At 56.7% G+C, this 25,534-nt stretch overlaps 8 protein-coding genes across 15 annotated transcripts; all 8 read right to left on the reverse strand.

Moving 5' to 3' along the window:
* Positions 1-454: 454 nt before the first annotated feature.
* Positions 455-2,125, reverse strand: ABB37_00532 (hypothetical protein; the record flags this gene model as incomplete). 2 transcript variants are annotated; one of them, XM_015796750.1, is made up of 1 exon in its annotated part: positions 455-2,125. In XM_015796750.1, exon 1 carries the CDS (start codon positions 1,727-1,729, stop codon positions 455-457), a length of 1,275 nt encoding a protein of 424 aa, XP_015664758.1. In that variant the 5' UTR covers positions 1,730-2,125. The 2 variants fall into 2 exon arrangements, with proteins under 2 accessions (XP_015664758.1, XP_015664757.1); XM_015796749.1 differs by having other exon boundaries at positions 455-1,858.
* Positions 2,126-3,157: 1,032 nt separating this feature from the next.
* On the reverse strand, positions 3,158-4,123 carry ABB37_00533 (hypothetical protein; the record flags this gene model as incomplete). The annotated part of the gene is made up of 1 exon (XM_015796751.1): positions 3,158-4,123. The coding sequence occupies one exon, from the start codon at positions 4,121-4,123 to the stop codon at positions 3,158-3,160; it is 966 nt and encodes a 321-aa protein (XP_015664759.1).
* An 822-nt stretch (positions 4,124-4,945) lies between these two features.
* On the reverse strand, positions 4,946-9,066 carry ABB37_00534 (putative mitochondrial ubiquitin-activating enzyme e1; the record flags this gene model as incomplete). Its single annotated transcript, XM_015796752.1, has 1 exon — positions 4,946-9,066. Exon 1 carries the CDS (start codon positions 8,408-8,410, stop codon positions 4,946-4,948), a length of 3,465 nt encoding a protein of 1,154 aa, XP_015664760.1. The 5' UTR covers positions 8,411-9,066.
* Positions 9,067-9,795: 729 nt separating this feature from the next.
* On the reverse strand, positions 9,796-12,480 carry ABB37_00535 (hypothetical protein; the record flags this gene model as incomplete). The annotated part of the gene is made up of 1 exon (XM_015796753.1): positions 9,796-12,480. Exon 1 carries the CDS (start codon positions 12,256-12,258, stop codon positions 9,796-9,798), a length of 2,463 nt encoding a protein of 820 aa, XP_015664761.1. The 5' UTR covers positions 12,259-12,480.
* Positions 12,481-14,845: 2,365 nt separating this feature from the next.
* Positions 14,846-16,511, reverse strand: ABB37_00536 (putative mitochondrial glycerol kinase, glycosomal; the record flags this gene model as incomplete). 2 transcript variants are annotated; one of them, XM_015796755.1, is made up of 1 exon in its annotated part: positions 14,846-16,511. In XM_015796755.1, the coding sequence occupies exon 1, from the start codon at positions 16,382-16,384 to the stop codon at positions 14,846-14,848; it is 1,539 nt and encodes a 512-aa protein (XP_015664763.1). In that variant the 5' UTR covers positions 16,385-16,511. The 2 variants fall into 2 exon arrangements, with proteins under 2 accessions (XP_015664763.1, XP_015664762.1); XM_015796754.1 differs by having other exon boundaries at positions 14,846-16,506.
* A 1,302-nt stretch (positions 16,512-17,813) lies between these two features.
* On the reverse strand, positions 17,814-19,479 carry ABB37_00537 (putative mitochondrial glycerol kinase, glycosomal; the record flags this gene model as incomplete). Of its 3 annotated transcripts, none has more annotated exons than XM_015796758.1 (1): positions 17,814-19,479. In XM_015796758.1, the coding sequence occupies exon 1, from the start codon at positions 19,350-19,352 to the stop codon at positions 17,814-17,816; it is 1,539 nt and encodes a 512-aa protein (XP_015664766.1). In that variant the 5' UTR covers positions 19,353-19,479. The 3 variants fall into 3 exon arrangements, with proteins under 3 accessions (XP_015664766.1, XP_015664765.1, XP_015664764.1); XM_015796757.1 differs by having other exon boundaries at positions 17,814-19,474; XM_015796756.1 differs by having other exon boundaries at positions 17,814-19,424.
* A 205-nt stretch (positions 19,480-19,684) lies between these two features.
* Positions 19,685-22,447, reverse strand: ABB37_00538 (putative mitochondrial glycerol kinase, glycosomal). Of its 2 annotated transcripts, none has more exons than XM_015796760.1 (1): positions 19,685-22,447. In XM_015796760.1, exon 1 carries the CDS (start codon positions 22,318-22,320, stop codon positions 20,782-20,784), a length of 1,539 nt encoding a protein of 512 aa, XP_015664768.1. In that variant the 5' UTR covers positions 22,321-22,447; the 3' UTR covers positions 19,685-20,781. The 2 variants fall into 2 exon arrangements, with proteins under 2 accessions (XP_015664768.1, XP_015664767.1); XM_015796759.1 differs by having other exon boundaries at positions 19,685-22,442.
* Positions 22,448-22,652: 205 nt separating this feature from the next.
* On the reverse strand, positions 22,653-25,415 carry ABB37_00539 (putative mitochondrial glycerol kinase, glycosomal). 3 transcript variants are annotated; one of them, XM_015796763.1, is made up of 1 exon: positions 22,653-25,415. In XM_015796763.1, exon 1 carries the CDS (start codon positions 25,286-25,288, stop codon positions 23,750-23,752), a length of 1,539 nt encoding a protein of 512 aa, XP_015664771.1. In that variant the 5' UTR covers positions 25,289-25,415; the 3' UTR covers positions 22,653-23,749. The 3 variants fall into 3 exon arrangements, with proteins under 3 accessions (XP_015664771.1, XP_015664770.1, XP_015664769.1); XM_015796762.1 differs by having other exon boundaries at positions 22,653-25,410; XM_015796761.1 differs by having other exon boundaries at positions 22,653-25,360.
* Positions 25,416-25,534: the final 119 nt, after the last annotated feature.

Here is a 25,534-nt window from a genome sequence, read left to right on the forward strand (position 1 = left end):
AGAAGACGTGGACAGAGAGGCAGAGAATACTGGGAGGTAGGTGAAGAATGCCTTTGGGCTGCGGTATCGTAGCCTCAATATTTTTACCGATACTGATGACAAACCTCACTCATGTCGTGCACAGTGAATAAGAGTTCTTTTTCTTTTAGGTTGACAACAAGAATTATGAGGGCATCAAAAAGCTTTCTTGTAACGTAATATTGAAGCGGTGCGCATATGTTCTCCGGCAGGGAAGACAGAAATACGGGAAGGGTCAGCTGTTTTCGAGAGTTTAGTGAATCGTCCTGAACTGCCTACTGACAGAATAATGCTTCAGTCACATACACACCGACAACGCGACATGTTTTAAGAAGCGCAATAGCAATAACGGTTAATTATCAAAAAAAAAGGAAAAAGAAGATTGAAAATAACATCGGTCTCAATAGATGTGAACGTCTTCGGGAGGGGTCCGCACTCAGGCTTCGCGTTCCCGCTTCCTTGCAGCCAAGAGCGCCTTGATCTGCTCTCGCTCCTCTGTCGCCGGGGCCACCTCATCCATAATCAGCGGTTCACCGCAACTAGGGCACGTCACACCCGTGTCATCGTCGTCGTCCAGAGAGCGGGCCTCGTTAAAAGCCTCCTCCGCCATCGTGGTGAAACATGCCTGGCACATGAGTCGTCCGCAGCACGGCATCTTCATTGCATTGCGGGCCACAACGTGATCTACAATGCAAATGTACTTACTATCCACCGGTGCGGGTTGGGGCGAAGTGGCAGGGTTTCCTGCCTCATTAGTGTTGCAGTCGATGTTGCCCGGCGTACCGGTTTCCTGCTTTTTCACACCGAGTGCGGGCAGCTCGTTTGTGGCGTCGTTGATGTGCATCGGGCCGTCTGCGCCGCCGCTGCTGCCGCCCATCCCGGCGATTGAAATGGCCGTGAAAGCAAACGGGTCAACGCGGCGCTTCACCAGGCGGTGATCGCGCGTGATAAACTTCGGCGCGGGGTCGTCCATCGTGCACTCCTCCAGCATACTCTCCGGGATGCCAACCGGAAAGGACAGCATCTTCAACGCCTTACCGCCCTTGGCGGAGGGGCAGTGCTGAATTAAGTGACCACCCTTACCACAGTTGTGGCAAATGTAGCCCTTTGGCGGGGGGCGGAAATTCTCAAACATGTTCGCGCGAAAGGCGTCGCCGCGGCCGCGGCTGCCGAAGTGGAAGTCGGTGCCGCCGTCGTCCCCAGCACCGGTGCCAGCTCCACCGCGGCCACCGCCGCGGCCACGGCTCATGCCACCACCACGGCCGCCGTGGTAGGGCCGCGTGCTCACGCCATCGATGCCGGTGTCCAGCGCTACCTCCGCTTGCAGCTGCGCTATTCGCTCTTCCTCTGTGAGCGGCTGCCCGTCTGCGTTCATCTCCGCGACTCCCGCACCGTAGCCACCGGCGCGGCCAGACGTGCCGGGGAAGTCCATCGAAGAAGAAAAGAGCGCTGGCTTCGGTCGAGTGGGGTAGGCCGGCTTGTTGCTCTGTGTCCGCCGTACCACGTCCACAACGGCGTAGGCGGGTAGGTCGTCGTCCGGGTGCAAGAGAGAGGTGCTGCCGGCAAGAAATACGTCAATCTCCTCTGGTGGGGCGCACAGTTTTGCCGCGATGGCCTGCTGGGCAGCGCTGTACGACATCACGCTGCCCTCCATGTCGATCGTTCCTACATGATTGCTGGACTTGAGCCGGAAAGTGATGGAGGCGACCATGTCCCTTCCTTGTCTCGTTGCCGACTGTATGAGACGGAATGGATGTTGTCGAATTGGGTTTGTATTTTGAGGTGGAAGAAGCGATCGAAAAAAGCAGTACGCAGAACAGAAAAGATATACCACTTACTCTAGCAAAACGAGCCGTAACAATCACACGAACAGAAATGACGGAGAAGCCAAAGAAAGAAGCAAGAAAAAAGATGAAAATTACCCAAAATCTACCAAAAAGGTGTGTGTGTCAAGTAGAAACACTGTGATGATGTCCAATACAAGAGAAGCGTCTCCACTATTCCTCCCACAGCTTTGCAAAGTGAGTAGTGCGCGCAAACGTACGCGGGGCACTTGCGATGGGGTAAGGGCTTTGATTGTGACAACGACACGACAGTGTCCTTTTTCTTATTGACGTTGCAGGAGCGGGAAGAGAAGGGAGACAAAGAGGAGGAAAAGGAGAGTTGCGAAGAAGAGCACAGTGAGAATAGCAGCAAAACTCTCCATAAGGATAATTTTCAGCGTTCGGGCGGCCTTTACTTGCCGGTCATACCCAAAGAGGAAAGGGGGGAAGTCATTTGCCGCGCACCTCTTAAGTCGCTCGTACGTGTTCAACTCAGCTTACTCTGTAGTGGTCGCACTGGTGGCCGTGATCCTTAATTTTGGGTGTTGAGCTGTTGGTGCAGAACAATAAAATACGCTTACACGCGCCAAAGACGTCCTGATTAACTAACAGGCAATTAAACTACATAGAAAAAAGTAAGCATATATATAACGAAAGACATCTTTCCATTAGCATTTCAGCGAGCAACGCACAGGTGATGAAATTATTATATATTTTTTTTAGAAAAGAAGAATGAGAACGAGAGAGAAGGGAAAAACGGCAGAGGGGAAAAGGGGGAAAAAAGACATTCTACTACTTACATCTTCTAAACCAATAGCCGCCGGCGACACGTTCGTAAAGAAGAAGAATAAAACTGTAACACAAGGAGAAGCACTCACACCGTTTTTTTTTTTGGGGGGGGGGGGATGAGAAAACGTGTGGTGAGCGCAGCAAGCGTTCTGCGGAAGTTGCAAAGAAAAAAAAGACTTTGATTTCCTCAATATTGTTTTAAAGAGCAAACAAAATACATCTCGTGGCGTATTAAAAGTGCTAGCAAAACGGGAGCTCAACTATGTCCTGTACACATGCGACGCAAGTCCTCGTTGTGACTAATACAAAGGTAATCCAAAGAGAACATGGTTCCAATTAATAAACGGAGTCAATCAATCTCAATACGGTTCTTCTAGCATATATGTATTTATTTAGTGGCTCCACCTTACCTCCTTTAAAAAAAAAAGATGAACGCATCTCTCCAATCCCTTCAGAATAACGTCTGCGCCGACTGAGTGGCCTCCAAAAACAGCACAAAAACAAATAAAGGGACTGCCCCGGATTCGTCAGCTGTAGTCATCGTCTTCCTCAAAGACAGGACGGCGCAGCGACACGCGGCGCATCCCGGGAAACGTCGGCAAACTTCCCTCATCCTGAAACACCTGAGAACAGCACTGCCCGGACACCGGCGTCACGGCGGAGCCCTGCGCTTCTTCCATTGGCATCGGCTCCACTATGAAGATGCGGCGCGGGGCGGAAAAGGATGCACCGCAGCTGGCACTGTGCGAGAACTCGTTCGTGTCTCCCTTTCCGGTCTTGGCACCGACGGCATTGAGTGTCGGTGGCTTCGCAAAACCACTCAACGCTTTCGGTTTGCCCGCCGCACGCTCGGCGCGGAACGACCACTCCGAACTCACAAACGCCACATTCGACGAGGATATCAGCTCCTGCCGAATCGAGGGGCTGAGGAATTCGCCGTCGGGCTGCTGCTCCGCCGGAAGCTCGATGCTTCCGATGGAGGCATTCAACTCATCTACACTGTCTGCTGCGCTACGCGTCGATGGCGACTTTTTTGATGGCAAATCACAGAATGTGGCGGTGCGCTGGATCGCCAGCGGGGCATCGTCGCTTGAAAGCGGAGGCGGCGGGGAGCGATGTTGCGGGTGAAGCGTCTCTTTGCATTTTTTGTTCGCGTTGACTTCAACGTACGGGGTCCCTGATACAGCCGACGAGCTCTGCCTTGCCAACGGAGATGCCTTCAGGTAGGGTGCATTTTTTGCTTCAGTGCATGTGACGTTTAGCGAGATAGCTGTGGGAAGTTCAGTGCTGACGACGATGGTGGTGGTCGACCTCGTATTCGTAGCCGCCGCAACGAACGACTCGCCGTTGTCCTTCGATACGCTAAGGAAGTTGTAAAAGGACGAGTGAAAAGCGTTGTACGCCTGCACATTGTGCTGCACCTGAGCGCGACGGGTAGACGACAAAAAACGAAGCACTTCGGAAAGATGCCCGGGCGGTGAGACAGCGGACATCGTCACCTACAAACAGTCACGAGTACGCACACGAGCACACACGAGCGTGTATCAAAAAAAAAGGGCAGGAGAGCAGCCACGTTTGTTTTCCCAGATAGAAAGAATACACGAAAAGGAGGGCTCCAGAAGAGAAAAGAAAAAAAAACGAGAAAAGATAGCAAAAAAAAACCCAGTGGATGTGACGGAAAAGAGAAGGCTGCTTTGAGTGTTTGTCGTTCCGTCTGATAAGCCCTACCGTGAGGGAGGCCAAATGAGCAACAAAAAGGCGGGAAAAAAAAACCATAAGAGAGGCACGTGAGTGAGAAGAGACGCAGAGCAAGACGAAAAGAGAAGTACAATGTCGAAGATTTGCTTTTGTTTTTTCAACACTTTTGTTCTACGAAGGCAAACGTCACGCTTCTAGTCAGCCGCGGGTTCTGCACCTCCGTGAAGTAGTTGGTTCGCCCTGCTACGGAGAGGTCGCCATAGCGGCCTAGTAACAGCCGCGGCGGTTCAACGCACGTAATTTAGACAAATGGGGAATAATTCTTTAGCACGACTATTTTTGGTTTATTTCGTTTTCTTTTTTTCGCGGAGAGCATAATAATAATAATAATAATAATAGGAACAACTCCGATACACCAGTGCAGGAGGCCTAACGCACACTCCCTCGCGACAACAATAACAAGGAAGCGTTCGCCAACAGAAATATAAAAGAAAAAGTCAAAACAAGAAAGGTAGATCGGCAAAAGAATACTACGTAAAAAGAAGAAAGAGAGCGTTAGAAGGAAAGCAGTATTCCTTATCTATTTCTGTAGCCCTCTCGGTGCTTTCTTCTCCTCCTTACTGGATGACGAGGCACACCGTCGCCGTCTCCACGTCCACCTCGTCCACCGCGTCATCGCCGTCGTCGATCGACACCGTGACGGAGAGGTCGCAGAACTGCACACGGTTCTGCCAGAACGGAGCTGTCAGCTTGCCGTTCGCCTCTGCGTTCTTCTGGCGCTCGATTACCTCCATCAAGGATGCATTGGTGCTCGGATGGCTGGGCCGGCCATTCCACAGAAGGCCTGTGCCCACGCCAAGCCCGTCCACCTCGTACCGGTAGTCAACACCCTCAGGAAGGGTCTTGTTCAGCTCCACCTCCAGCGCCTTGGCAAAGTCGGCCACCGTTGTGGCCGGTGTAATGGGGATGCGGATCATGTCGTACTTCGTGTACCCTTCCGGGACGCGAATAATCTTTTTGCGGTAGGTGTAGTCCTGCTCCGGCAGGTAGGTCGAGACCACCTTCGTGCGGTTTCGCACCGGTGCATCGCGCTCGAAGAGCACGTAGTTGTTTGTGCCGACGTCCAACATGCCGTTGCGCAGCGCGGACATGTCCTTGTTCTGCAGTACCTTGAACAGCTCAATCAGTGCGAGACCGGTCACCGCCGAGGTGGTCGTCGCGATGGCCGGGATGATCTTGCCTGCCACCAGTTTCACCTTCATGCGGTCCTGAGGAGGGATGTCGTAATTCTCCGCCCGCAAGTTGCTCGCCGCCGCAACAAAGTCGATCTGAAAGTTGTCATCGTCGTCCTTCTCGAACTCCAGCGGACCCGCTGCGCTGCCCTTGCACTTTGTCGCCAGCGCCGCCACCTCTCTCAACAACTCCTGCAGCTCCGCCTCCGCCTCTTCCACCGAGACCTCCTTGCTCTCCTGCGCATCAGTTTTTAAGTCGTCCTCGAGGTCATCGACGGAGCCGGCCACGTAGGGCGGCACGGCGAACGCGCGCACCTCTGCCTGCACCCACGCATCGGTGCGGTACTGCTCCATCCAGCGGTGGTGGTCGTCGTTGAAGCGGGCCTCCGGTTTGGGCGGGTGCACGCCGAACATGCACGCGTACAGGTTGGTCGCCGCGACGAGGAAGTTCCTCGCGTCCGGGTTCGCCGTGACCGTCGCCGGCGCCACGTCCAGCGCGGAGGGGTACTTCCGGTGGCCGGACCAGAACGGTTCGCCGTTCTTTTTTTTGGCGTCACGGGGAAAGGCGACCTGCAGGTCCAGAATACGGTCGCGGAAGAGGCGGAAGAGGTGATCCCATCCGAGCGCCGCGCACTTCGCCATGGTCGGCCCCTCCACCAGGATGGACAAGGTGCGCTTCACGGACTTCAAAGAGCCAAGGTTTTTCGCGATGAGACTGCGACGCTCGCCCGCGCTGGAGCCGCCCGACACCTCGTGCGTGATGCGCTGCGTAAAGGCGGTCGGGTCCTCGATGACCTGCTGGGCGGTTTGCATGGGCGACACAAACATGTCGTCGAACAGCGCACGCCCCCACTCAATACAGTGATCATAAATGTATGGGAAATTGCGTAGGGTGCACATGGGGATGCCGCCCGTCTGATCCGCCGCACCGCCGTCCGCGTACGACGACGTCCTCCCCGGGACGATGATATCAACGTTACCACCTGTGCCCATCGTGCCGGCCTCCACCAGCACCTTGTGGAAGCGCACGCACTGCTGGTCGACGTAGAGGCGGGTCTCCATGTTGTCGAGGGCGTTGACGACAACGTCAAGCGACTGCCAGAAAGTGTCAGGGAAGACGTGCTCCGTCGTCGCACCGACGTAATCCTGGCGGGGGTCCACCTTGCAGTCCGGGTTCATCTGTCGCATGCGGGCCGCCGCGGCCGCCGACTTCGACTGGCCCACGTTCTCCTCGCGGAAGAGGAACTGCCGGCTCAAGTTGGACACCTCGATGCGGTCGTTGTCGGTCACAACGAGAGACCCGTTCGGCCCGCACGTGATGCCGCAGAGGGCGAAGTTCTTGATATTTTCACAGCCCAGCGCACCGCAACCCACCATGAAGACCCTCAGGTTCGCCAGCTGCTGTTGGAACTCCTTCCCAAAGAGGGCGATGATGTGATCGTAGCGCGACTTAATGGGATGATAGTTGTTGCTGGCACTGTAATCGGCGTCGCTCGGCAGCACGGCCGCACAGGACAGGTGGAACCACTGGTGCATCGGTGAGTACTTGCCCGTGATCTTCACAACTTCCTGCGCCACGACAGCGCCAAAGAAGGAGGAGAGGGGCTGCAGCTCCGCCCGGGACAGCAGCGCTGCTTGAAGAACCGCCTTCTCCTCAAACGTCTCCAACACGAGCGGGACTGGCGGAGGCGGCGGGGGCAGTTTGTATGGAAACTCCACCTTTTCTGGCTTCCCGGCTGCCTGCGGAGCCGTGGGCACAGGCAGCGCCTTGTTCTCCTCCTGAATCAGCTTTGCCAGCCTCACCACCTCCTCGGCCTCGTGCTGGCTGTGCAGCTGGGGCAGGTGCCCTTGATGCTGATCGGCGTAGCGCAGCAGAGCGTAGAGGATGAGGTGCGTCTCTGACTCCTCGGAGTTGTCCATCATCGGACTCACCGGCACGAACGCGCCGGGCGCCACCAGCGCCTCCTTCAACGGGCGGAACGACAAGTGGGTCACTTCCTTTAGCTCGTGCAGGAAACCGCCCGTCTCGTACGCACGGTAGCCTCGCGTCTCGAAGGCCGGGTACACACGCACGGTGTCCCGCGGATCCGTCGGGCATACCACCCCGTCAAAAACCTGCCCGTTAACCGACTCGCCCGTCTCTCGTACCAGTCCTCGTACCTCGCTCAGCTTGATCTGCGTGTAGTCGCGCAGAGCGCCGGGCGTCTGCCCCTCCGGTGTCTCGTAGCGGATGCGCGTGTACTTCTCGCCGGTCTTGTCCGTCAGCGTTACCACCTCTGTAATCGACTTCTGCAGCATCGGCCGGCCGTCTGCGTCCCTCACCGTGAAGGAAGGACCGTGGTCGGCGAAGACGGAGCCGCAAGCGGCGAGCTGCATCGCCAGGACAAAGGAAACAGTGGGTGTGTGCCGGCGGCAGAAGTCGTTCCACCTGTTCAGCGTCGTCAGACTCAAATCAGGGGCGGCCGCGGTGAAGATGAGGGCGATGCTGTCCTTCACGTAGTCTTCCGTCAAGGCGTCAATGGCGCGGACGCGGGTGTTCGGGTTCAACTCCTGGATGTAGCTGGCGGACAGCGCGGCGACCGAGTTCCCCGATGACAACGCCTGCTCCGTGACAGCGAAGTTGACACCCACATCCTGCACGGTTGGCGTACGCGGGTCGTAGAGGCGAATGGTGTGAATACCAGCTAAAGCGAGGTTCTTTGCGACCTCAATACCGACACCACCGCAGCCCACAATGACCACCTTGAAGGCGATCAGCTTAGCCATCGTCTCCAGGCCATAGGTGCCAATGGTGCGGCTCTGCTTGTCCAGATATTTCTGGTCGATGGCAACTTCGTTTTCCCTCTCCATTTTTTTTTTTGTATTGCTGGGGTTCTTTTCGTTGTTGATCCAAAAGGGGAATAAAATGAGACACAAATAGGATATCAAAAGCTATTCCGGCAAGTACACCGTGCTCCTGATCGCTTGTTAGCAACGTACGCAGTGAAATGATCGGCAACGATTTCTCGTTGTTTATCTTACCTTGGCCGCTAATGGTATGCGGGCACAAATAGAAAGTTGAGAAGGAAAAGTGTCCTTTTTTAGTAATGAAAAGCTCACGCGAAGAGGATGTATAACAGAGATACGACTGTCAACACGAACGTTATTGGGTAGTCTCTCGCGCGATCACCTCTTCTATCAAAGTGCGTAGAACGTGGCACAAAGGGCTGTCGGTGGGGAAGGTCCCCCAGAAAAAAAAAAAACGATAGAAAACTTTGTATCGAGGAACTCGCAGCACAGCCACTGGAGAGGGGCGATTGCGTTTTGCAAAAAGAAAAAGAGAAAACACAATTATGCTGGTCGCGAACGCTACACACCTTTTCTGTCACAGTGTCCTTTATTTTTTTTAAAGGAACTGCTGTGGTTTGTGTATTTGCTGCGGCACAATGTGTAGTACTGAAGGCGGCGGCGAGGTGGGCGATGCTCTGAAACAAAACAACTGTGTTGCGAAAAAAAAACGAAAAACCTGCAAAATGTCAAGAGGCATGGAAGAGCAAAAAAAAAGAAGAAAACAGTAAAGAAACCGACGCATAAACAGCAACGGTCACAGAAGAGAGAGAGAGAGAGGAAAGAAGGGGGAGAAAATAAAGCAGTGATACAAAGTTGTTGTTTACGAGCGGCGGCATCGCAAGTTGAATAAACGGAGGAGGGTTTTTCGCTGAACCCATCTCCCGTACCGAGCTTACAGCCTTCCATCTCCCCTTTCCCCCCACCCCTTCGTATTCCGCACCGTGTATTGACAGATTAATGCACACAAGAAACCGAAAGAACTCGTCCCGTCGCTGATGCGTCCCTTACTTACAGTCGCATCAAAGCATGGAAATGGCGTGCGTTAGACCCGCACGTCGAACGACACGGCCTCCTCCCAGCTTTTTGACATCGGAGGTGTTTTTCGTTTTTTTCAGCTTCTGTCGCACCAAGAGGGAAAAAAAGGTTCCAATGCTCTTTCATCATGACAACCACGGAAATATCCCCACAATATGTATGTGCGCCATACTAACGGTTCAACAGCGCTTGTAGAGTCGCTTCAGTGCGCGGCTCGTGCGTTGGAAGAAGAATCGCGCACACGCCTCTACACTTCTCGCCAATAATTTCATGCACACACGCGTACACACAGTAAAAGCAAACTGCCTTCTCTCTGTCCCATGCACACGCATCAAAGTCTGTGTGTGTGCGTGTGTAAACCATCACGTCGCTCACCGCGGCGACGTGGGAGAGCCAGGCGGCAGCTGGATCTTGAAATGACGCTCACACGAGGCGGTCGCCTTCGGCGTGGTGGCGGTGGGGTAGAAGAACATGTGCTGCACCATCGTTCGCCCGCCGTTCTGAAACTGGTACCAGACGCGCTCGATCCCGCCGCGAACATCCGTCTCCACGTAGAGCTCACGCCCGTTTGACAAAACACACGAGCGCGACTTCACCGGACCGCGCGACACGCTCTCCCACGCCCACTCCGACCCGTTCAGCGCGAGCACAAATTTGCGACGCTCCAGCATCGACGACTCGTCAATCACTAACTTGTCCACCGCACTGTTGACAGAGATCTTCCACGTCGGCACCACGTTGTTGTTCACGCTGCGCCATAGTACACCAACGCCTTGCTCCATGAGAAGTGCGTTCATGCTACCTTTTGTCTCGCTGGGGTCCATCACCCAAGTGCCGTCCATCAGCGCTTTAATTTGCGCAATTTCAAGTGCAGAGGGCGGCTGCAGCAGCAGGGTGCGCGCAGGCAGTGTGAAAGCGGCGCTGTCAGCGACGTCATTTGCGATGTAGTTCACCGGCACGGCGATGTCGAGAGCCTCAACCCCAGCTGGAATCCACGAGGCGCATTTCGCGTGCATCAAGTCACACAGCTCTTGCATCATAAAGGCCCGCAGCGCCAGCGTGCGGTATCGAATTGACGACACGCCAAAGAAGGTCATCCACTTGCTGTAGCACCACTGCAGTGCCTTTTTCACCTGCGCCACCTCGTTTGCGTGGTGAAAGATGTACCCGTACGTTCCAATGAAAGCCGCCATCACGATCTGTTGTGGCGAGGTGAGTTCAAACGACTGCGTCTTGAGCGCAACGCTCAGCTTCGCGACGGCGGCGATGGCGGGGCCATCGGCGATCGACTCCCACGAAGGCATCTTCGCCACGTCCTCCGGCGTCACGGCAAATGTCGCGATGCCGTGCAGCATGCTAAAGAGCGTTTTCTCTGTCTGCAGCTTGCCTCGACCACGACTGGTCAGGTAGCCGTCACCGCTGACGGTCGTCTCTCTGCCGTCCGCCTGCGTCATCTTCCCCTTCACCAACACTGTGCCATCCCAAATGCTGGGCTGCGCCAGCGCCGTGATCAGCTCCTGATTTGGCAGCGTGGCCGTCAGCTGAAGCTCCACACGCGCGCCATTCGGCATCGGGCAGCGCACCTTCCACCGTGTTGGGTACACAATACCTGTATCCTTGCTCTGGTGGCAGCCATCCACCTCATCTGTAAGGCTCGCGTCGGAGTTGTATTGGTAGGCCTGCCTGCTCATGCCAGACTGTACGGTGGCGCAGCAGCTCAGTACCTCATTCGTGCCGCCGGTCACAACGCGCGTTACGGTGAAACAGTTGGACTGCTCGTCGTACAGTCGAATGAGGCATCGATCGTGAATCACCGGCGCCTGCTCCGCCGCGATACGACGGCGACACAGAGAGCGCACAAAGCGAGCTTCCTCCACGGTGCGGGGCACCACCCCACCAAAGCTGTGCTCCATCCACACGGTGCCGCGCCGAATGTCGGGGTCGCGCGCCACCTCCAAGTTGTCCGAGGCACGCGTGATGCGCAAGGAGCCGGTGACGGACTTGACGTGGTGAAGGCAGTAGCAGAACTCGTCCTCCTCCCAGTTGCCGTTCGACACGACGCCGCGCACGCCGTCGAGCGCGGGAGGCACGCCGCGTGGCATAAAACTAAGATCCACCTCCGCCTTCACCTCCTCGTCGAGGTTCGGGTCCTCGCGTTCGTTGCTGACGCCTTCAAGGTGGAGGGTATACGTGGGCCGGCGCGACTCGCCGAGGTAGTTGAGCGGCGGGGTGAAAGATTTGAAGGTATTTTTGCCGAATTGTAGGTCCAACTCCGTCAGCCTCATCGAGGCGGCCTCACTCAGCATCTGATCGGGCAGCACGAGTCGGTTGTTGTTCAGCTGCTCCACAACGGCCTGCAGCATCGCCGGCTGATCACGGAGCGTCTTCTTTGCAATCAGCATCGAAAGAAGCTCAGGTGAGCGCTCATCGCAGGCGTTGAAACGATAAAACTTCCTTTTTTCATGATCGGTGATCGACCAGCTCACCACGCACGCATGCGTCAGGTAGGCGTCCTCGTTTGGCGGATCAACGTCGCTCACCACGGCGACGGAGCGGAAGGTGACGGAGAGGCCAAAACGGTTGTGCACACCAAAACGACTGCGCAGAATCCAGCATTCGTTGAGGCAGTGCTCATGCGCCCGGTCGTGTTCGAACAACGTGGAGCGCAGGTCCTTCTCTGACATGGTGACCTCGTGAGTCTCGGGCGAAATGCTGATCTGCGGCCATGAATTGTGCAGGCGCGCTTTTACCGACTTTTCCTCGGCTGATTCGTCCTCGAGGCGCTGACGCTGCGCTGGAGGCTCATTAACCGGATCCACCGCAGCGAAATGCATTTTCCTTTTGTTGTTGTAGTTCGATGAAATAGAGCGTGCAGTATTAATATATTCGTTTTGAGCAACCGTCTTCGTTGGTTTTGTTTTGCTTTCCTTTTGTCACAGTTGTTGAATGGAGAAACACACAGAACGAACGGGGTATAGTATCGAAGGTGGCAAATATGAAGCGCACAAACACGTGTGTGTGTGTGTTTTCAATAGCACAAGAAGTAAAGGGGGTACTTGGTTTCCGCCGGAGAGTTCAGCGAGAAAAAGGGAACGGCACATGCGAGTTTTTGCAGAGAATGCAGAAACATACGAGCGGCCACAAAGGCGGAATTGAAGCGAAAGACTTGAAAGTCTTCGTATGTATACTTTGGTCCGAACAGGCCGCACAGCAGTATGCTGAATAAGTGCTCCGAATAACACTCAATCAGTGAAGAGAGAGAGAGAGCAAACCGCAAGCACCGCGAAAGACACCAACGAATTTGCCCGAGAGGCTTTCCTCGCTCGAAAAACACTCTACTACATCGAAGAGTGGAGTTCGTAGGAGAGAACGGAAGGGAGACGAGGACGCCATTCTTCACTGCCATTGAACGTTCGTATCGGATTTCCATTTCTGGTTAGGGGTAAGAACGGTTACTTTTGAGCGGTGTATCACAAAAGATTCACGAAACAGGGCAAGAAACGGAAAGAAAGCAACATGATTTTGCAATCAGTTCTTTTCCATCTTCGTGCAACGATCACTTGCAGTCCGCGCTGCCTCGGTTTTTGTGGTCCTGCGTGAAGTTCCACCGAAAAAAAAAACCAAATTTGAGCGAAGAGTGTTGAGGAAAGATCACGAAAGTAGTAGTAAAAATAATCAAAATAGAAACATAAAAACATAAAAACTCAGAAAAAAGGAAACAAGAAGGACAAAAAAAATGCGAACGTCTTGATTCAGTGGCACTAAGCCAGAAGCTGTAAAAGAAAAGCAAAAAGACAATAATGGTGGTTCATCAGAGGCCACGGAAACACATCGGATCAGGTCACACAATACTACCCATTTTTCTCTCCCACAATGTCGATAGAGGAGATAGAAACCCAAAGTGTCGAACGTGATTAAACAAAACTCCACGAGATTTCCGTTGCATATCAACGACAAAGGAAGGCACAAATGGAGGTTATGACACGTCTTCACTCTTGCTGCTGAGAAAACCCAAGAGCCCGTAATTTTCTTTCTTTCCTCCACCTTATCATGCGTGTGTGTGTGTGGGTGTGTCTCGTTTATACGGCGCTGGAAGTCCTTAAGATTGACTCGCTGATTTCAGCAAGTAAATAGCGAGACAATGACGCGGTCACCTCGCCCGCCATAATTTCGATCCTTTCAAATTACCCTCTACGGCCTTCAGTACTGCAACGTCTCTTTCAGGCAGAGAACACGACAACCACAGCAGAACAAATCTAAACCGTAGCGGACAAGAATGACGCAGGGGGAGGGGGGGGGACAGTTTGGCATATTGGGAGACGGGATTGTGTTAGCTGCGTTTAGCATCGCACGTTAAGGAAACAAGAGAGCGATAACAAAGATCAGAAAAATGAAAAAGAACGTTTTCAGTGTGAGAAAAAAAGAAAGTTAAAATCAGATTTTTGACCAACGACGGTGGGCTGCGCGAGCAAGACGGAACTGCAAGACACGACACGAGGACGAGTCGCACTTCACGTCTTTGCTCACTCACTCACGCACACGCACCAACAGCACTCACAGAAGAGAAAAAAGAAAAAAGAAGCATCTAAGAAGTGCAGCAAAGCGCGAGGCGGTGCAGGGCGCCGCAACTCGCTTTGGAGTTCTTCTCGGTGGTTTTCAGTATTTTATTCAAGCGCACACAAACGCAGTGTTCGGCTCCATGAAAAAAAGAAACGAAAAGAAAGAGAGGATATTTAAAAAATGTTTTGTGCTCCTTCGGCGTTGCACTCTTCTTTTCGCAGAGGTTTTGCGTTGCGACGCCGCGATGGCGCCATCCCCTGTGCGCCTCCGAGTCAGTCTGTCGTGTCGCCGGTGGCGTGCTGTTGCGTTGGAAAGAATAAGAAAACACCCACCAACGCATGCGTGAACTCCAGCGAAGAAAAAAGAAACGAAAGGCGACCAGCGACACGAGCCCACACCAATCCACCAGCTGGTCACATCGCACTGGGTCCGCTTGAAGCGACGCCACCGATGTCGAGGAAACAAGTAGGCGCTGACGACGGCGTCGCTCTTCGTCCTACTACTATTATTACTCGCGCGTGTATCGCGAGACCGGAAAAAAAAAGAGCGCATAGCGCGAAGAGAGAAAAGCGAAGAAAAAAGGTTGTGTTTTGGTTCGCGGCGCTCGCCCTTGTTTGCGACGATAGGAGCACTGTCTTCTATCAGCCACCGCACCCGTACGTCGTGAGCAGCCGCCGCGGAAGCCGCCGTGCTCCTTTGCTCCTTCCCTCGTGCGCTCTCGCTCTCTTGCTCTCTCACACCGTCGTGTGAGCCGAATGAGAAAACGCAAACGAGAGGCGTTGCGAGGAGGAAAAGGCAAAAAGCATCAGCAGCACAGTGCCGCGGCAACACGACGTCCGCTGCTCACCACGCAGAGCAGCGTTACAGCTTCGCCCACTTCGACCGCTTCACCGCCTCGTTCCACGCATCCACGCGCGCCTGGCGCACCGCCGGGTCGGTGTTCGTCGGGGTCACCGTGACGCCCTGCAACACTTTATTCGCGATGGCCGTAATCTCGTCCGTCGACTTCCACAATCCGCAGCCGAGACCGGCGCAGAGCGCGGCTCCGAGCGCGGTCGTCTCAATCATGCGCGGCACGTAGAGGTCCACGCCAAGGATATCGGCCTGCATCTCCAGCAGCAGACGGCTGTTCGTCAGACCGCCATCGACGCGCAGGCGCTTCAGCTCGACGCCGCTGTCCTGGTTCATCGCCAGCAGCACCGCGCCCGCCTGCATCGAGATGGCCTCCAGCGCCGCACGGATGATGTGCGACTTGTTCGTCTTGTACGTCATGCCGACAATGGTGCCACGCGCCGTCGGGTCCCAGTAGGGGCAGAGCAGGCCGCCAAAGGCGGGAACGAAGACGATGCCGTCCGTGCTCGCCTCCTTCCGGGCGATCGCCTCCATCTCGCGGGGGTGGCCGAAGAAGCCCAAGTTTCGGCGCATCCACTCCACCGTCGCGCCGCAGCTGGCGATCGAGCCCTCGAGGGCGAAGGTGGTGGGCTTGTTGCCCAGCTTGTAGCCGATGGTGGCCAGAAGCCCGTGCTTCGAGTACTGCACCTTCGGGCCCACGTTCATCAGCATGAAGCAGCCCGTGCCGTACGTGTTCTTCGCGTCACCCTTGTGGAAGCCCATGTGGCCGAACAGCGCGCTCTGCTGATCGCCAATGCAGCCGGTGATCGGCGTCGTGACGCCCAGTGCCTCGACGACGCCGAACTCCGGCGTGGCGATGTCGCAGTAGCGCTCGCTGTTGCTGCGGATCTCCGGCAGCGCCTCGATTGGGATGTCCAGCTTCTTGCACAGCTCCGCCGACCACTTCTGCGTGCTCAGCTCCATCAGGAAGGTCCGGCTCGCGTTCGACACATCCGTCACGAACGTCTTGCCGCCGCTCAGCTTGTACATCAGCCAGCACTCGATCGTGCCGAACATGAGGGTGCCGTTCTTGCGCGCCTCCGCGACAGCCGGCACGTTCTCCAGCATCCAGCGGTACTTGAAGGCAGAGAAGTACGTGCTCACCGGCAGGCCGGTGATCTCAGCGGCGAAGTTGTTGTTGCCGCCGCCCACCTCCTTGGCGATGCGGTTGCACACCTCGTGCGTGCGCGCGTCACTCCACACAGGGGCGTGGCACAGCGCCTTGCCGGTCTTGCGGTCCCAGGCAACGCTCGTCTCACGCTGGTTCGTGATGCCGATGCCGCTGATCTTGTCGAACTTCGGGTCCTTCGCGCGCAGCTTCTTCACCGCGTTCGTCACGCACAGGCAGCAGTTGCGGAAGATCTCATCCGCGTCGTGCTCCAGCCAGCCGGGCTGCGGCGTGAACTGCTCGTGGGGCAGCTGGTGGTCCGCAGCAACCTTAAAGTGGTCGTCGAAGATGATGCACCGGCTCGAGGTCGTGCCCTGGTCAATGGCGGCAACGTACGGCATCGTGGAAACAGAACAGCGTTATTGGTATTTTTATGGGGAGAAAAGTGAAAGGAGAATCGTTTTTGTTTTGGCTGATGTGGGGAGACCGGTTTGAGAAGAAAGACGGAGGGGATGGCGGTTACTTATCTTCCCCGCGTGTAGGTTTACGCGGTGGACCCGGTGGCGGCGTTCACGTGGCGTCGCCGCAGCGTTACGCGAGGGGGGAGGAGAGCGGGGAGGAAGAAAAGATGGACGTGGACAACGGGAGAGCTTCTTCGTCATTTCAACGGTCACTCGGACAAGAATGACGCAGGGGGAGGGGGGGGGGACAGTTTGGCATATTGGGAGACGGGATTGTGTTAGCTGCGTTTAGCATCGCACGTTAAGGAAACAAGAGAGCGATAACAAAGATCAGAAAAATGAAAAAGAACGTTTTCAGTGTGAGAAAAAAAGAAAGTTAAAATCAGATTTTTGACCAACGACGGTGGGCTGCGCGAGCAAGACGGAACTGCAAGACACGACACGAGGACGAGTCGCACTTCACGTCTTTGCTCACTCACTCACGCACACGCACCAACAGCACTCACAGAAGAGAAAAAAGAAAAAAGAAGCATCTAAGAAGTGCAGCAAAGCGCGAGGCGGTGCAGGGCGCCGCAACTCGCTTTGGAGTTCTTCTCGGTGGTTTTCAGTATTTTATTCAAGCGCACACAAACGCAGTGTTCGGCTCCATGAAAAAAAGAAACGAAAAGAAAGAGAGGATATTTAAAAAATGTTTTGTGCTCCTTCGGCGTTGCACTCTTCTTTTCGCAGAGGTTTTGCGTTGCGACGCCGCGATGGCGCCATCCCCTGTGCGCCTCCGAGTCAGTCTGTCGTGTCGCCGGTGGCGTGCTGTTGCGTTGGAAAGAATAAGAAAACACCCACCAACGCATGCGTGAACTCCAGCGAAGAAAAAAGAAACGAAAGGCGACCAGCGACACGAGCCCACACCAATCCACCAGCTGGTCACATCGCACTGGGTCCGCTTGAAGCGACGCCACCGATGTCGAGGAAACAAGTAGGCGCTGACGACGGCGTCGCTCTTCGTCCTACTACTATTATTACTCGCGCGTGTATCGCGAGACCGGAAAAAAAAAGAGCGCATAGCGCGAAGAGAGAAAAGCGAAGAAAAAAGGTTGTGTTTTGGTTCGCGGCGCTCGCCCTTGTTTGCGACGATAGGAGCACTGTCTTCTATCAGCCACCGCACCCGTACGTCGTGAGCAGCCGCCGCGGAAGCCGCCGTGCTCCTTTGCTCCTTCCCTCGTGCGCTCTCGCTCTCTTGCTCTCTCACACCGTCGTGTGAGCCGAATGAGAAAACGCAAACGAGAGGCGTTGCGAGGAGGAAAAGGCAAAAAGCATCAGCAGCACAGTGCCGCGGCAACACGACGTCCGCTGCTCACCACGCAGAGCAGCGTTACAGCTTCGCCCACTTCGACCGCTTCACCGCCTCGTTCCACGCATCCACGCGCGCCTGGCGCACCGCCGGGTCGGTGTTCGTCGGGGTCACCGTGACGCCCTGCAACACTTTATTCGCGATGGCCGTAATCTCGTCCGTCGACTTCCACAATCCGCAGCCGAGACCGGCGCAGAGCGCGGCTCCGAGCGCGGTCGTCTCAATCATGCGCGGCACGTAGAGGTCCACGCCAAGGATATCGGCCTGCATCTCCAGCAGCAGACGGCTGTTCGTCAGACCGCCATCGACGCGCAGGCGCTTCAGCTCGACGCCGCTGTCCTGGTTCATCGCCAGCAGCACCGCGCCCGCCTGCATCGAGATGGCCTCCAGCGCCGCACGGATGATGTGCGACTTGTTCGTCTTGTACGTCATGCCGACAATGGTGCCACGCGCCGTCGGGTCCCAGTAGGGGCAGAGCAGGCCGCCAAAGGCGGGAACGAAGACGATGCCGTCCGTGCTCGCCTCCTTCCGGGCGATCGCCTCCATCTCGCGGGGGTGGCCGAAGAAGCCCAAGTTTCGGCGCATCCACTCCACCGTCGCGCCGCAGCTGGCGATCGAGCCCTCGAGGGCGAAGGTGGTGGGCTTGTTGCCCAGCTTGTAGCCGATGGTGGCCAGAAGCCCGTGCTTCGAGTACTGCACCTTCGGGCCCACGTTCATCAGCATGAAGCAGCCCGTGCCGTACGTGTTCTTCGCGTCACCCTTGTGGAAGCCCATGTGGCCGAACAGCGCGCTCTGCTGATCGCCAATGCAGCCGGTGATCGGCGTCGTGACGCCCAGTGCCTCGACGACGCCGAACTCCGGCGTGGCGATGTCGCAGTAGCGCTCGCTGTTGCTGCGGATCTCCGGCAGCGCCTCGATTGGGATGTCCAGCTTCTTGCACAGCTCCGCCGACCACTTCTGCGTGCTCAGCTCCATCAGGAAGGTCCGGCTCGCGTTCGACACATCCGTCACGAACGTCTTGCCGCCGCTCAGCTTGTACATCAGCCAGCACTCGATCGTGCCGAACATGAGGGTGCCGTTCTTGCGCGCCTCCGCGACAGCCGGCACGTTCTCCAGCATCCAGCGGTACTTGAAGGCAGAGAAGTACGTGCTCACCGGCAGGCCGGTGATCTCAGCGGCGAAGTTGTTGTTGCCGCCGCCCACCTCCTTGGCGATGCGGTTGCACACCTCGTGCGTGCGCGCGTCACTCCACACAGGGGCGTGGCACAGCGCCTTGCCGGTCTTGCGGTCCCAGGCAACGCTCGTCTCACGCTGGTTCGTGATGCCGATGCCGCTGATCTTGTCGAACTTCGGGTCCTTCGCGCGCAGCTTCTTCACCGCGTTCGTCACGCACAGGCAGCAGTTGCGGAAGATCTCATCCGCGTCGTGCTCCAGCCAGCCGGGCTGCGGCGTGAACTGCTCGTGGGGCAGCTGGTGGTCCGCAGCAACCTTAAAGTGGTCGTCGAAGATGATGCACCGGCTCGAGGTCGTGCCCTGGTCAATGGCGGCAACGTACGGCATCGTGGAAACAGAACAGCGTTATTGGTATTTTTATGGGGAGAAAAGTGAAAGGAGAATCGTTTTTGTTTTGGCTGATGTGGGGAGACCGGTTTGAGAAGAAAGACGGAGGGGATGGCGGTTACTTATCTTCCCCGCGTGTAGGTTTACGCGGTGGACCCGGTGGCGGCGTTCACGTGGCGTCGCCGCAGCGTTACGCGAGGGGGGAGGAGAGCGGGGAGGAAGAAAAGATGGACGTGGACAACGGGAGAGCTTCTTCGTCATTTCAACGGTCACTCGGACAAGAATGACGCAGGGGGAGGGGGGGGGGACAGTTTGGCATATTGGGAGACGGGATTGTGTTAGCTGCGTTTAGCATCGCACGTTAAGGAAACAAGAGAGCGATAACAAAGATCAGAAAAATGAAAAAGAACGTTTTCAGTGTGAGAAAAAAAGAAAGTTAAAATCAGATTTTTGACCAACGACGGTGGGCTGCGCGAGCAAGACGGAACTGCAAGACACGACACGAGGACGAGTCGCACTTCACGTCTTTGCTCACTCACTCACGCACACGCACCAACAGCACTCACAGAAGAGAAAAAAGAAAAAAGAAGCATCTAAGAAGTGCAGCAAAGCGCGAGGCGGTGCAGGGCGCCGCAACTCGCTTTGGAGTTCTTCTCGGTGGTTTTCAGTATTTTATTCAAGCGCACACAAACGCAGTGTTCGGCTCCATGAAAAAAAGAAACGAAAAGAAAGAGAGGATATTTAAAAAATGTTTTGTGCTCCTTCGGCGTTGCACTCTTCTTTTCGCAGAGGTTTTGCGTTGCGACGCCGCGATGGCGCCATCCCCTGTGCGCCTCCGAGTCAGTCTGTCGTGTCGCCGGTGGCGTGCTGTTGCGTTGGAAAGAATAAGAAAACACCCACCAACGCATGCGTGAACTCCAGCGAAGAAAAAAGAAACGAAAGGCGACCAGCGACACGAGCCCACACCAATCCACCAGCTGGTCACATCGCACTGGGTCCGCTTGAAGCGACGCCACCGATGTCGAGGAAACAAGTAGGCGCTGACGACGGCGTCGCTCTTCGTCCTACTACTATTATTACTCGCGCGTGTATCGCGAGACCGGAAAAAAAAAGAGCGCATAGCGCGAAGAGAGAAAAGCGAAGAAAAAAGGTTGTGTTTTGGTTCGCGGCGCTCGCCCTTGTTTGCGACGATAGGAGCACTGTCTTCTATCAGCCACCGCACCCGTACGTCGTGAGCAGCCGCCGCGGAAGCCGCCGTGCTCCTTTGCTCCTTCCCTCGTGCGCTCTCGCTCTCTTGCTCTCTCACACCGTCGTGTGAGCCGAATGAGAAAACGCAAACGAGAGGCGTTGCGAGGAGGAAAAGGCAAAAAGCATCAGCAGCACAGTGCCGCGGCAACACGACGTCCGCTGCTCACCACGCAGAGCAGCGTTACAGCTTCGCCCACTTCGACCGCTTCACCGCCTCGTTCCACGCATCCACGCGCGCCTGGCGCACCGCCGGGTCGGTGTTCGTCGGGGTCACCGTGACGCCCTGCAACACTTTATTCGCGATGGCCGTAATCTCGTCCGTCGACTTCCACAATCCGCAGCCGAGACCGGCGCAGAGCGCGGCTCCGAGCGCGGTCGTCTCAATCATGCGCGGCACGTAGAGGTCCACGCCAAGGATATCGGCCTGCATCTCCAGCAGCAGACGGCTGTTCGTCAGACCGCCATCGACGCGCAGGCGCTTCAGCTCGACGCCGCTGTCCTGGTTCATCGCCAGCAGCACCGCGCCCGCCTGCATCGAGATGGCCTCCAGCGCCGCACGGATGATGTGCGACTTGTTCGTCTTGTACGTCATGCCGACAATGGTGCCACGCGCCGTCGGGTCCCAGTAGGGGCAGAGCAGGCCGCCAAAGGCGGGAACGAAGACGATGCCGTCCGTGCTCGCCTCCTTCCGGGCGATCGCCTCCATCTCGCGGGGGTGGCCGAAGAAGCCCAAGTTTCGGCGCATCCACTCCACCGTCGCGCCGCAGCTGGCGATCGAGCCCTCGAGGGCGAAGGTGGTGGGCTTGTTGCCCAGCTTGTAGCCGATGGTGGCCAGAAGCCCGTGCTTCGAGTACTGCACCTTCGGGCCCACGTTCATCAGCATGAAGCAGCCCGTGCCGTACGTGTTCTTCGCGTCACCCTTGTGGAAGCCCATGTGGCCGAACAGCGCGCTCTGCTGATCGCCAATGCAGCCGGTGATCGGCGTCGTGACGCCCAGTGCCTCGACGACGCCGAACTCCGGCGTGGCGATGTCGCAGTAGCGCTCGCTGTTGCTGCGGATCTCCGGCAGCGCCTCGATTGGGATGTCCAGCTTCTTGCACAGCTCCGCCGACCACTTCTGCGTGCTCAGCTCCATCAGGAAGGTCCGGCTCGCGTTCGACACATCCGTCACGAACGTCTTGCCGCCGCTCAGCTTGTACATCAGCCAGCACTCGATCGTGCCGAACATGAGGGTGCCGTTCTTGCGCGCCTCCGCGACAGCCGGCACGTTCTCCAGCATCCAGCGGTACTTGAAGGCAGAGAAGTACGTGCTCACCGGCAGGCCGGTGATCTCAGCGGCGAAGTTGTTGTTGCCGCCGCCCACCTCCTTGGCGATGCGGTTGCACACCTCGTGCGTGCGCGCGTCACTCCACACAGGGGCGTGGCACAGCGCCTTGCCGGTCTTGCGGTCCCAGGCAACGCTCGTCTCACGCTGGTTCGTGATGCCGATGCCGCTGATCTTGTCGAACTTCGGGTCCTTCGCGCGCAGCTTCTTCACCGCGTTCGTCACGCACAGGCAGCAGTTGCGGAAGATCTCATCCGCGTCGTGCTCCAGCCAGCCGGGCTGCGGCGTGAACTGCTCGTGGGGCAGCTGGTGGTCCGCAGCAACCTTAAAGTGGTCGTCGAAGATGATGCACCGGCTCGAGGTCGTGCCCTGGTCAATGGCGGCAACGTACGGCATCGTGGAAACAGAACAGCGTTATTGGTATTTTTATGGGGAGAAAAGTGAAAGGAGAATCGTTTTTGTTTTGGCTGATGTGGGGAGACCGGTTTGAGAAGAAAGACGGAGGGGATGGCGGTTACTTATCTTCCCCGCGTGTAGGTTTACGCGGTGGACCCGGTGGCGGCGTTCACGTGGCGTCGCCGCAGCGTTACGCGAGGGGGGAGGAGAGCGGGGAGGAAGAAAAGATGGACGTGGACAACGGGAGAGCTTCTTCGTCATTTCAACGGTCACTCGGACAAGAATGACGCAGGGGGAGGGGGGGGGGACAGTTTGGCATATTGGGAGACGGGATTGTGTTAGCTGCGTTTAGCATCGCACGTTAAGGAAACAAGAGAGCGATAACAAAGATCAGAAAAATGAAAAAGAACGTTTTCAGTGTGAGAAAAAAAGAAAGTTAAAATCAGATTTTTGACCAACGACGGTGGGCTGCGCGAGCAAGACGGAACTGCAAGACACGACACGAGGACGAGTCGCACTTCACGTCTTTGCTCACTCACTCACGCACACGCACCAACAGCACTCACAGAAGAGAAAAAAGAAAAAAGAAGCATCTAAGAAGTGCAGCAAAGCGCGAGGCGGTGCAGGGCGCCGCAACTCGCTTTGGAGTTCTTCTCGGTGGTTTTCAGTATTTTATTCAAGCGCACACAAACGCAGTGTTCGGCTCCATGAAAAAAAGAAACGAAAAGAAAGAGAGGATATTTAAAAAATGTTTTGTGCTCCTTCGGCGTTGCACTCTTCTTTTCGCAGAGGTTTTGCGTTGCGACGCCGCGATGGCGCCATCCCCTGTGCGCCTCCGAGTCAGTCTGTCGTGTCGCCGGTGGCGTGCTGTTGCGTTGGAAAGAATAAGAAAACACCCACCAACGCATGCGTGAACTCCAGCGAAGAAAAAAGAAACGAAAGGCGACCAGCGACACGAGCCCACACCAATCCACCAGCTGGTCACATCGCACTGGGTCCGCTTGAAGCGACGCCACCGATGTCGAGGAAACAAGTAGGCGCTGACGACGGCGTCGCTCTTCGTCCTACTACTATTATTACTCGCGCGTGTATCGCGAGACCGGAAAAAAAAAGAGCGCATAGCGCGAAGAGAGAAAAGCGAAGAAAAAAGGTTGTGTTTTGGTTCGCGGCGCTCGCCCTTGTTTGCGACGATAGGAGCACTGTCTTCTATCAGCCACCGCACCCGTACGTCGTGAGCAGCCGCCGCGGAAGCCGCCGTGCTCCTTTGCTCCTTCCCTCGTGCGCTCTCGCTCTCTTGCTCTCTCACACCGTCGTGTGAGCCGAATGAGAAAACGCAAACGAGAGGCGTTGCGAGGAGGAAAAGGCAAAAAGCATCAGCAGCACAGTGCCGCGGCAACACGACGTCCGCTGCTCACCACGCAGAGCAGCGTTACAGCTTCGCCCACTTCGACCGCTTCACCGCCTCGTTCCACGCATCCACGCGCGCCTGGCGCACCGCCGGGTCGGTGTTCGTCGGGGTCACCGTGACGCCCTGCAACACTTTATTCGCGATGGCCGTAATCTCGTCCGTCGACTTCCACAATCCGCAGCCGAGACCGGCGCAGAGCGCGGCTCCGAGCGCGGTCGTCTCAATCATGCGCGGCACGTAGAGGTCCACGCCAAGGATATCGGCCTGCATCTCCAGCAGCAGACGGCTGTTCGTCAGACCGCCATCGACGCGCAGGCGCTTCAGCTCGACGCCGCTGTCCTGGTTCATCGCCAGCAGCACCGCGCCCGCCTGCATCGAGATGGCCTCCAGCGCCGCACGGATGATGTGCGACTTGTTCGTCTTGTACGTCATGCCGACAATGGTGCCACGCGCCGTCGGGTCCCAGTAGGGGCAGAGCAGGCCGCCAAAGGCGGGAACGAAGACGATGCCGTCCGTGCTCGCCTCCTTCCGGGCGATCGCCTCCATCTCGCGGGGGTGGCCGAAGAAGCCCAAGTTTCGGCGCATCCACTCCACCGTCGCGCCGCAGCTGGCGATCGAGCCCTCGAGGGCGAAGGTGGTGGGCTTGTTGCCCAGCTTGTAGCCGATGGTGGCCAGAAGCCCGTGCTTCGAGTACTGCACCTTCGGGCCCACGTTCATCAGCATGAAGCAGCCCGTGCCGTACGTGTTCTTCGCGTCACCCTTGTGGAAGCCCATGTGGCCGAACAGCGCGCTCTGCTGATCGCCAATGCAGCCGGTGATCGGCGTCGTGACGCCCAGTGCCTCGACGACGCCGAACTCCGGCGTGGCGATGTCGCAGTAGCGCTCGCTGTTGCTGCGGATCTCCGGCAGCGCCTCGATTGGGATGTCCAGCTTCTTGCACAGCTCCGCCGACCACTTCTGCGTGCTCAGCTCCATCAGGAAGGTCCGGCTCGCGTTCGACACATCCGTCACGAACGTCTTGCCGCCGCTCAGCTTGTACATCAGCCAGCACTCGATCGTGCCGAACATGAGGGTGCCGTTCTTGCGCGCCTCCGCGACAGCCGGCACGTTCTCCAGCATCCAGCGGTACTTGAAGGCAGAGAAGTACGTGCTCACCGGCAGGCCGGTGATCTCAGCGGCGAAGTTGTTGTTGCCGCCGCCCACCTCCTTGGCGATGCGGTTGCACACCTCGTGCGTGCGCGCGTCACTCCACACAGGGGCGTGGCACAGCGCCTTGCCGGTCTTGCGGTCCCAGGCAACGCTCGTCTCACGCTGGTTCGTGATGCCGATGCCGCTGATCTTGTCGAACTTCGGGTCCTTCGCGCGCAGCTTCTTCACCGCGTTCGTCACGCACAGGCAGCAGTTGCGGAAGATCTCATCCGCGTCGTGCTCCAGCCAGCCGGGCTGCGGCGTGAACTGCTCGTGGGGCAGCTGGTGGTCCGCAGCAACCTTAAAGTGGTCGTCGAAGATGATGCACCGGCTCGAGGTCGTGCCCTGGTCAATGGCGGCAACGTACGGCATCGTGGAAACAGAACAGCGTTATTGGTATTTTTATGGGGAGAAAAGTGAAAGGAGAATCGTTTTTGTTTTGGCTGATGTGGGGAGACCGGTTTGAGAAGAAAGACGGAGGGGATGGCGGTTACTTATCTTCCCCGCGTGTAGGTTTACGCGGTGGACCCGGTGGCGGCGTTCACGTGGCGTCGCCGCAGCGTTACGCGAGGGGGGAGGAGAGCGGGGAGGAAGAAAAGATGGACGTGGACAACGGGA

This window comes from Leptomonas pyrrhocoris, assembly GCF_001293395.1.
Source record: "Leptomonas pyrrhocoris isolate H10 chromosome Unknown, whole genome shotgun sequence".
NCBI classification, from domain to species: Eukaryota; Euglenozoa; class Kinetoplastea; order Trypanosomatida; family Trypanosomatidae; genus Leptomonas; species Leptomonas pyrrhocoris.